Source organism: Melospiza georgiana, chromosome 5 (assembly GCF_028018845.1).
Source record: "Melospiza georgiana isolate bMelGeo1 chromosome 5, bMelGeo1.pri, whole genome shotgun sequence".
NCBI lineage: Eukaryota > Metazoa > Chordata > Aves > Passeriformes > Passerellidae > Melospiza > Melospiza georgiana.
This window is the reverse complement of record NC_080434.1, coordinates 72249424-72259562: the sequence shown is the minus strand read 5'-3', so window position 1 is coordinate 72259562 and position 10139 is coordinate 72249424. Positions and strand designations below refer to the sequence as shown.

Genomic DNA, 10139 nt, shown 5'->3' with positions numbered 1-10139 from the left:
CAGCCTGAAGTATGAGTGCTGCATCTTTCTGTGTTACACTGATGGTATTTTAGCACTGGTGTGAACACCAGTAAATGTTGGTAGCTTAGAGCCCAAGGATGGAACAGCTATTAAATGGAAATAGGCTACAGATTCACCTTGGTTATTATATATCATGTTATGGATCCATAGCTTACTCAGAAACTCTATTCTCACCAGATCATTGCCATTCTTTCCCTGTCTGACTTAAAAATCCTTGCCTGCAGTTGTGCAGCTCCACCAACAGATGCTGCTCACGGTTCAGTACTGAGAGTGTGTGTGCTCACCCTAACAGGAGGCTGTTCTGGGCATTTGGGAAGCAGTTCTGCACTTTGGTTGGCACAAATGATCTGTTTTGCCCTGTGAAGTGATGTGGGTTCTCTCCTGCTACTGCCTGCTGTGCTCCTGGGAACTGGAGAGCAGGCTTGCAGGGGAAGAGTGAATAAAACTCTGTGGTTTCCATACCTAAAGTGTAGTAGGCATCTGGTATGTGTGCAGTGTCCCTAGTGGGGTGGGAATATCCACAGTAGAAATGTATTTTATTTTGAAGCTGCAGTGGGACCTGTGATGCATTTCCATTTCACTTTTGGAGCAGATTGTGAAGCCTTGGACTGGTCCCTGAAGTAGCCCTGTGTGTCCCAGGTGCCTTTTGGTGCTGCAGGGTGGGAGTAAGGACACTCAGTGTGTTTGCATCTGTGTCCAGATCAGCCTGTCCTCCTGGGGCTGTGCTGGGCTGCCACTGCTGCTCCTCCCTGTGCAGGCTTGTCACAACAGCAGCCCTGAGCAAATGCACCCAACTTAGTGGGGTGGGTGGGCAGCCAGTCAAGAATTTTTTGACCATGCTTATATAAAGTTTAACTTATGGGTGCTTTGAAAGTAATGGATGTTTATAACTTGATTTTCATACCAGCAGCTTGTTTGTAGTGTCAGTTCAATGTCTATTAATAGACTTGGATTTGAATTTTGGCAAATGCCTTAAATAGGAAATGTATTGTGATGTGTTCTTGTGGTGTTTCAGGTCTAACTTGTGTTATAAAGCATTATGAAATCTTCAAAAGAGTAGGAAAGGAAAGTAGCACCTTTTAAACTTCACAGGTATTGTTCATTTTTGGTTGTCATTTACACAAAGTTCATGTCCTCACCTCCTGTTAGTACTCTGGATGTTCATCTGCTCTCTGAAGTATTTTTTAATTAAGTCCTTTCCTGCTGTGACCTCAGCACTGCACATTGCAGCTAGGCATGGATGAACTAACAATCTTCCTCCTCTGTGGAAGCATTGATTTCAGTCTCCTCCTGTGGGGAAGCTGAAGTGGATGCTGTGTGTTCCCAGTAATGAGTCAGAGCCTCTGATCTCTGTTAGCTCAGACCTGTCTCCATCCTGTTGCTTTGAATCTTTCTTGTTGCTTTACAGGATGGCTGCTGCTAAAATTCAAGGTTGAAGTTGCTTATCATTCAGAGCCAGCTTGCCAAGGTAAAGGCAGTAAGTTTGGGTTAGACTTTGCTTGCAAGGTTTGTTTGCCCACTGCAAGGTACAGTTTTTCTTTCTGTGCTTATCACTTCAGAGGTTGATGTGTCTCTGGGGCAGGGAGGGATAACCTGGTCCTTAATCCATCCCAACCCTTGCTCCTCTCCTTTTGTGAGTAGGAGACTGAAGTGTAGGGAAAGAGGCTTTTGAAATGAAATTTAAAAAAAAAAGTCTGGCAGCAATGATTTGTAGTGAGTAAAGCTGCAATGTGGTGTTACATCACTACTCTGAATTTAATTCAAGCCTTAATATGTAAAAAGGATGAGTGCTTTACAAAAATGTACCTATGTGAGATGAGAGTGACCTAATCTTTCTCCATGACACCAAGTTTGCATTAAGTTAGCAGTCCTGTAGAGAAATACAGGAACTGGAGCTGTTCACTGCCTCCTGTGAGCTCTTACTGAGTCCTGCTGGGTCTGTTTGTAGGAACTGGCATTTCAGATCACACTGATTTATGCTAATTTTTACAGGACAGTTGTATCTGTATTTTCAAATGCAAAAGCCCTGAAGTATTGTCCAGTTCCTATTCCACCTCAGAACTTTTCACTTTCTAGAGGGTGTTTTAAAACAGCAGGGCAGACTTGAACAAGGACTGGTGGGTGCTGTGACCTGGGCTGCAGTGAGCAAACCTTCCCTGAGTTTGGCTTTTAACAGGAGATGCCCTTTTCTCCTGCACTTCCTCTGCCTGGTGTTTATTTTCAGACCTGGTGACACTGCTGTTGGTTTCTTTCTTCTTACTGTCAGGTTATGGCTAGGACTTTTTCTTTGGCTGGAGAAAAGGGATGGGGAAGGTGTAAATAATGTTTCAGTTCAGTTCTTGAGCATCATCCCTGGGACCTTTGCCTGTGGGGAGAGGAAATACATACATGAATGTAGCTATTTTTGCTGACAATTCTTTCCCCTCAGAACTGAGAGCAAATCCACTATTTTCCAAGCTTTCTAAGTTATGTGGGAGGTTTCCAGGAATATGGAACACAAACAGATGTGGTCAATCTCCCATGACAAAAATTTACAGGCATTCAATTTATTCAGCACAGCTCAGGATGAGAGTGTGGTGATGGATAGGTAGTGCTGACCCTGCATGTTCTGATGAAGGAAGAAACCTACTTACAGGGAGGTTGTTTCACTGCCTATTTACTGCTCTTCCAGAGGTTTCTGTACTTTTTTCCCCTGCCTTATTTTGCTTTTCCGTGTTGAATGCTGCAGAAGCAGCAGCAAGGACATGGTTTTGGGGGTGGATTCCAAGCACTTGCACAAAATGCACCACAGAATTAGTCTGAGCAGTCTGGGAGGAGCTTAGGTTACTTTCCTGTGACATGTCATCTGTCAAATACTTGGACAGACAAAGCTTTTTGACTTTAACTGACCAGTTACTGGTTCTGGTGGGGTAATCTTGGCTGTATTATATATCTGGAGTTTATTTATCAAAATCATTTCTCACTAAGAAAAGTTCACTGAATAATTAAAGCTCTGGTCTAAAAGCAGGGGTCTGTCAACAAATTCTGGATACTCTGTGTTTTGGGAGCATCTGATGCCTTTCTCAAGTTCATAGGCTTTTTCAGCAATCATTTTGTACTCTTTTTTTTTTCTTTATTAGTTGAGGTTATGCTTAAATTGTGCACCAGCTCTCCCCACCATGAAGTGTTAACTCCTGGCTTGTCTTTAGCCCCTCAGATCCTGAGTTATGAGCTACTCCATTGTTAGTTGGGAGCAAGTGTGCAGCTGGGTAACCTTGACCTCTGAACAAATACATTCCTTCTCCTGTTTGAATGTCACTCTCCATGCCAGACTCCAGCTTGCCCTGTGACAGCTTCCAGCCTGCACCCTGCTCTGTCAGCTCGCTGGAGCTGGAGCTGTGACCAAAAGCTGTCAGATGTGTAGGGCCTGTCCTGCATGCACTAACAAGCACCCTTGAGCTGCTTCTCTGCACTCCAGCTCAGCCACTTCTCCTCTTTTTATTAGTGCAAGCAGCAGTGCAGGCTCCTTGCCCAGACATTGCCACCCAAGCACAAACCCAGCCAGTTTGCCCTGAACTTGCATGATTTGCTAGAGATGTGTGCATGCAGGGCTGGGGTTGCTCTTGGCACTTTCCCTTCTCACTGCTGCACTCATATTTGCAATTGCTTCTTAACATTTTAGTGCAAGAGATGTTTTGGCTTTGCCTTCTACTGGTACCTTATTAGTAGGGCTGCAAAGTCTTCTAAAGAAAATCCAGGTTGTAGGTGGATTACAGAGAATATTGTTCATCAGGTCTACCTGTTGGTGGAAAACTTTACAGGCTCTGTTAAATGCAAGGTGCAGTGCTGGGTGCAGCTGAGCTGGAACACAAGGTGATCAAGGGACTGTGTGGAAGGAAGAGCAAAAGGAGAGTCAGTGTTGCTTTGGAGAGCTGTGCTGGGTCACTGCCTCTGCTGGAGGCTTCTGTGGTGAAGTCTGTCATTTTTGGGGTATTCAGTGAGAAACTGGGGCAGTGGCTACCAAAGGGTTTGTTTTGGTGCTCACCCCAAGTTGTTCTGCTCCTCTCAGCCTTCTGCCCTGCTGCAAAGAGGATTGTGCCTTTTGCAGCCAAGGTGGAATCACAGCAGTTCAGTGCAGTGTACTGGGTGTATTTGTAAAACATACTAAAATATAAGGAGCTCAGTGATAGAAAGCCTTGTGTAAGAGACAGAAGGACAAGTTTTGCCCCCTGGGTATCTTGAAATGGACAGCAGTCCACAAACATGCAGGATCTCACTGAAAATCCACAGGTGGAGAGCTGCATTTGTTTTTCAATTCCCTTCCCTCACAGGCTTATGGTAACTCATGGTGTCTGTTACAGTGCTACTAGAGGTCAAAAATGGGAAGATTTCACTGTGCAGTGGATTTGGAGCTGTGTTCAGGGGGGTAATTACCACTGTCAGCATTGTCATTCCTTTTTTAGAGGTTGATTTCCTGTGCAAATGAAAGACTGCAGAAAAAGCACCAAGAAGCAGACCCGACAAAATGACAAAAAAACCCCAAACCCAAAGATTCCCTTCTCCCAGTTCTTCACTGCATCAGTCTTGTCTGGATCAATATTGCTTCAGGATTGGGATCTTAGTGCAGCACTGCACAGTGGAGCATCACTATTAGTAATGTCAGGTATTAATGCCCAAATATATTTTTTATTGCTTGGGGTTTTATTTTTCTCTGTTTATCCTGTGTTAGCATTCCATGCAGTAGCAAGGACTTTGTTGTACATGTGTTTATCTTATTGAAATGCTTTCTTGAATTTAAATACCCTGTTTCTTCCCACAGGACTGTCCTCTGTAGGCTCCCAAGCAGTAGAACAGGCAAGAAATAATTAATCTCTGGGTCAGGAGGTAGTGATTTAATTTGGAAGAATAACAGAGTTTACAGGGATTGCAATACAGAAGAATGCTTTTGCTCAGTTTTCTGAACAGTTTCTCTTCAATGTTCATGCATTTAATTTTGGTGTGTGTCACATGTCACATTCAGCGACATTGAGTAGAGAAAATATATTTTCAAGGCAATGCTTCCCATGCAAGACACATGGCCTTTTGTTGGGGAAGAACCCCTGATGCTGCAATCAGATCATTGCACCTGCTTCCTACAAAATCATGGGAAAGGGCTGGACTGGGAGGGGAAGGGCACTCAGGAAGTGTCAGGATGATTGGTTGGAGGATGTCCAGGCAGTGACTATTGCAGGGATCCTTCTCCTGCACTGTGTCCTGTTATCCCACACGTCCCAAAGCAGCCAGCACATCCTCAGGGGCAGGGCTGTGGTTTCAGGCCTGAGGTGCACCTAGAGGGGTAGGTGCAACCTTAAGTTGATGCAGCACGATGGTGGTGGCCAGGAGCTGGAGGAGCAGGAGGCAGAGCCCTGCCAAGGTGACACAGAGGAAGGCGAGACAGGAGGAATCCAGGTCTTCCTGCATTCTGCTGTCTGCAGGGATAGAGAAGAGGGAAGGTCCACCAGGTGCTCAGAGCTGGTGTTACAGCCAGCTCTGGTGGAGCCAGGGGAGCTGCCAGGGAGGCACAGAGCTTCCCTGGGCCTGCAGTGGTGGTCTGCTGCTGTCAGCATTTTCCTGGCACCTGGAGGGGGGACACGTGGCCAAAAGTTTTCCTGTGTCCTTTGATGAGACTAAAAGCAGACTTGGGCCCGGAGGCTCTCGCTTCCCTCCCCCTGTTCCTGGTGTCCCAGGCATGGGATATGCTCATGCTTTTTACATCATGCTTAGCCTTTCCTGTGGGGGATGAAATGATGGAATTTAATCCTTCCAGCTCTGTTAAAGCTGTATGGGTTTTCACTCTTCCCCACATCCCAAAATATCTGCAGGATCCCCCTTGGTATCAGTGAAGCAGAGTCCAGCCCATCCCCTCTCCCTCCCTGCATTCAGGTTACCTGGGTCTGGAGATGTGAGGTTGGGCTCCTCAGTGGTGCTGCCCTGGCTGGTGGGTGCTGGAGTGCTGGGTGCCACTGTGGTGGTGGCTGTAAGTGAAATGGGTGCATTCAGCATGTACAGAAATACAATAAAACAGATTTCTCCTGCCTTTCTGCTCTCTTACCCCTGCCAGGGCACGGGTGCTCCTGAGTTCTGCTCCAGGAGAACTTCACAGAGCCCATCCTGGAGGGGGAGTCCCAAAACCCAAGGGAGGGAGCTGCAGCCTGCTTGTTTCTCACTTGGTGACACCACCCCCACAAAGCCTGAGCCCCCTGAGCTTTTGGGAGCTGTGTGTGCTGAGGAGGGAGAGGGTGGTGCTGGACTTTGCTTTAATGCTCTCCCCTCAGAGCCGTGGCTGGGGTGGGGAAGATGGGGATGGGGAGATGCAGCCCAGTGATGTTTGCCTTTGGGCAGGAGGAGAGGTGGGAAGCAGGGAGGCTCTGGCAGGAGCAGCAGGGGTTGCTCACAGGATGCCCTGGGCAAGCCAGCAGGGAGATGGGGTTTGTGGAGGGCTGGTGCTTACACAGGGCACGGGCAGGAGGTGCTGGGCACTGTGGCAGGGCTGGGTGAGGCTGGGGAAGGTGTTGCTGACCTGGGAGGAAGGCGGGCTGGCCAGGGCTGAAGTGCAGCATTTGGTTGAGATTCATCACACAGAAATAGCTGCCCTGGTCCTGTGGTGTGAAGGATTTCACTGCCAGCCGATAGATTGTGCTGTCTTTGCTCGCCTCAAAGCGTGTGGACGTTCTCTGCCCCGCCTCAAACGTGGGCTTGGACAGGGAATTGATGAAGACAATGAAGTGAAGGGTCCCACTGCTGTCCTGGCGGATCCAGGATGCCCCATGGCTCCTGTCAGTGTGACACTCCAGCTCCAGCCTCTGTCCCACCCGGAGCTGCCCGATGTCCTTGGGAGACCTGAGCTTCACCTCAAGTTTCTGGCTGTAGATCCCAGGGCAGCCTGCAGGAGAGAAATCCCTGCTGGAACCACTTGGGAAGAGTCAAAGGTTTCTCTGAGGAAACCTCCCTCCCTCCCTTTCTATGTGCTGGAAGTTCAAATGGAGAGGGAGACCTCACTGTCTGGAGGATGTGGAGGTTTCCTTGGGGTCCTTGCTGGGATGGTGCATGGAGGGTGCTCAGCAATCCCGGGCTTGAGAGATGGGTGCTGCCCTTCCAGTGTCTCCTCAGGGACGTTACACCTTCCCCGCTTCTCTCAAGTGACTCCATTTACACTTCTTGCAAAGCCTTTTTTCCCACCCTTCTCCCTCCCCTCTGGAAGCCCTCATTGGATCCATCTCTGTTCCCAGTGCAGGTGGTGCTGCAGCCGCCCCTCTGGCTGCCCTTTGCTGCCTGAGGTGATTCTGCCTCTCCCCCCACAACTACTGAGCACCCCTCAAGGTCAGCAGTTTTGGTTTGTTTATTCCTTCCCCTTAGTCATTTACCCCAGTGTGTTGGATTCAATAGAAAGGTTTTCCTTGTCCCTCCCGGTGAAGGGGCTGCACAGCCCCGTGTCCGTACTCACAGAATGCCAGCGCGAGCAGCAGGAGCGGGGCAGGAGATGTGTCCATCTTCCCCTGGGGTGCCTGTGCTTGGGGCTGGTGCAGAGCAGCTCAGATGGTTTTTCTCACTTGGCTTGGGAGGTTCTGCCACTCTTTGGGGAGGATGTGATGTCACCAGGACCCCAACACCAGGGTGCGTTCAGTTCAAGTCCAGAGTCTGGGTCCCTTTAACCTCATCATTTTTTAGAAGCGCCTCAGGGATTTTTTCTGGATGATCTTCCTAGAGATCCAGAGTGATGCTGCTCATGGCTGAGATGGGATCACTTCCCTCCCCACAGATTCTGTGCAGAAGGCACCGAGCTGCCCCATCCTTTGCTGCAGACCCTGGAACGCTTTTCTTGGCGGGGATTCTGCCTCCTTCTCCTGAGCACATTCATGGAGTCCCGTGTGCCTGCAGAGCCCACAGTGACTCAGGTGCTCCTGGTGTAGATCCATGCATGTTGTTTATCTCCAAGCACAGGTTTCTGGCACACTGCTGGGTACTTCTCTGTTGTTCTTGTTGCACTTTGTTCAGTTCTTCTTTGCTATTGCTCAGCCAAAGCCTTTTCATGAAAGGTAGTTGGTTTTGGCACTGGAACCTGTTGAGAATGCCCCTTGCACAAGTGAGTGTTCTGCCTTTTCTTTGTTTTTAAAACTCGTGGTTCTCTTCTTTAACCACAGGGTCTTCTGCTCTTCAAAAAACCCTTTTATGGTTCACCAGAGAGGGCTCTTGCTGCTGCCTCCAGGTGACCACTTGCACATGGGGATGGGTGATGTTTCCTGGACCTTTGCATGCTTAGAAAGAATCATTTCACCAGAGTGCAAGGGGCTGGGCTGGTGTTTGATTGAACTTTCCTGTTAATTGCTTTTCTGTGTGAGGGTTTTTTTTATTACACCTTTGCAAAGAAGCTCTGTTTCCCCTCATCTGTCAGAAGCCAGGTGCTGCTGAGTTTGATGCAGTTGCTGTTGGGCTGATACTCAGAGCATGAGGTGACCCAGCCATGGATGACCCAGCCATCTTCTCCTGGAGTGTCTGTCCTTGGGGACAGTGCAGCACAGCTGAGATGAACTTTGTCACTCTGTCACTTTGTCACTTGGCTTGGGAGGCTGCACTGCTCTTTGGGGGATGTGATATCATCAGGACCCTCTTGGGTAAAGTGACAGTGCTTGGCCTCTGTGACAAAACATTGAGGAAAAAAAGAATTTCTGAAAAAATTAGTTTCTAGTCCAGAATTTGTGATTTGCTTCTTCTTTGTTTTATCTGCTTGTGGTTCTTTGGTCTCACCACAGGTTCCTTCTGTCCTGCTCCAAGCCCAGTGTGTGCTCTGGTGTCCCTTGCTGCTGCCTCTGTGTGACCACTGGCACAGGGCAATGGCAGGCATTTCCTGGAGCTTTGCACACACAGCCTGTCCTGTTGATTATCTTTCTGTGTAGGGTTTTTTATTAAATTTTTTTTTTTGCTAACCCTTTGCCAAGAAGCCTCTTGGTTCCTGGCTCTGTCAGAAAACGGGCGCCGCTCTTTGCGCTGCTACCGACAGCTGAGTTGTGGAAAGAGCTTTGGGAGCTGTGGTTGTGTCACTGGGCATCCAAGTGTGACAATGAGTGGAGGAAGCTGCTGCTGGGGTGTGTGAGGGTCACTGGGGCTGTGTGAGCTGTGCCTGCAGAGCTGGCTTGGAGGATCAGTGTGCAGATGTGCTGAGGGAGGCAGGAGCCATCCCAGAGCCATCCCAGAGCATCCCAGAGCCTCCCGAGCTGGGCACTGGGCTTGAAGGTGATCAGGTGTGTTCTGAAATAACAAACAACCCCTCTGAAACAAATAACAATTCCCAGAGCAAACAGGTCCTGCTTCTGTTCCTTCATCTGTTGGAAGAGGATTTGGGTGTGGGGGTCAGTACCAGAGCAGGAGCTCACTGCCCTTCTGCCTGGGCTGCAGGAACGTGGGGTGATGTGTAATGTGAAAAAGTGGATATGAGAATATGAGGAAAGACCTAAAGCTTTTTGGCAGAAACACTTGGAGTTATAACTTTTTAAGGGAAAATTTTTAGTTCCCACTAATTCAATAAGAAACCACCCAATAATTAAATTGATCCCACAGCCTCAATGTTAGGGCTTTTCTGTTATTTTTATTTTCACAGTGTGTGTAGTTCTGTGGAATTGCCATTCAGTATTTGCTTGCTATCGTTTAGGTACACTTATCTAATCCCGATTTTTTCCTTTTTTTTCATTCTTACAAACAAGTAAGTTTGGAAGAACTTTGTTTTTCTTTGGTTTTCTCTCCTTCCCATCTTGTTTACAGAGGAGGAGATTATCAAAGGGTTTCTTCCACTCCTTTTTTGGCCAGGTTTTTATCAGCCCCGTGACAAGAATTCCAGAGTACCCACAGACTCTTTATCTCAGGCACCTTCTTGGCAGTTTCCTGGGATGTGGGAGTGTTACTGGGCCCATCAGCAAATCCCTGGGAAGACAACTTCAGATGATTTTAGGCTGTGGTAAGCTGGAAGCTGAAGTCTGCGCCCTAATGCTCAGGATGGTGCATTAATCACTGGCTTTTCCCTTAGCCAAGACTTTTTCAACCCCTTGTTTATTATCTCCCTGAAGGATTTTAGCTTTTCTGAGACTAGGAACCGAAGAAAGAAAGAA

At 48.0% G+C, this 10139-nt stretch overlaps 1 protein-coding gene across 1 annotated transcript; it reads right to left on the bottom strand.

Annotated features, from left to right (window-relative positions):
• Positions 1–5310: 5310 nt before the first annotated feature.
• Positions 5311–7529, bottom strand: LOC131084095 (T-cell surface glycoprotein CD8 alpha chain-like). The gene is made up of 4 exons (XM_058025207.1): positions 7484–7529; positions 6560–6922; positions 5928–6014; positions 5311–5468 (listed from the first exon to the last, which is right to left on the bottom strand). Exons 1-4 carry the CDS (start codon positions 7527–7529, stop codon positions 5311–5313), a joined length of 654 nt encoding a protein of 217 aa, XP_057881190.1.
• Positions 7530–10139: the final 2610 nt, after the last annotated feature.

Bases quoted from the DNA above. Each gene is read 5' to 3' on its own strand.
- LOC131084095 (XM_058025207.1), bottom strand. From the start codon at position 7,529: ATGGACACATCTCCTGCCCCGCTCCTGCTGCTCGCGCTGGCATTCT. The intron at 6,923-7,483 runs GTGAGTACGGAC...TCTCTCCTGCAG, and splicing joins GCTGCTCGCGCTGGCATTCT to GCTGCCCTGGGATCTACAGC. The intron at 6,015-6,559 runs GTCAGCAACACC...TTTCACTTACAG, and splicing joins CCAGCCCGCCTTCCTCCCAG to CCACCACCACAGTGGCACCC.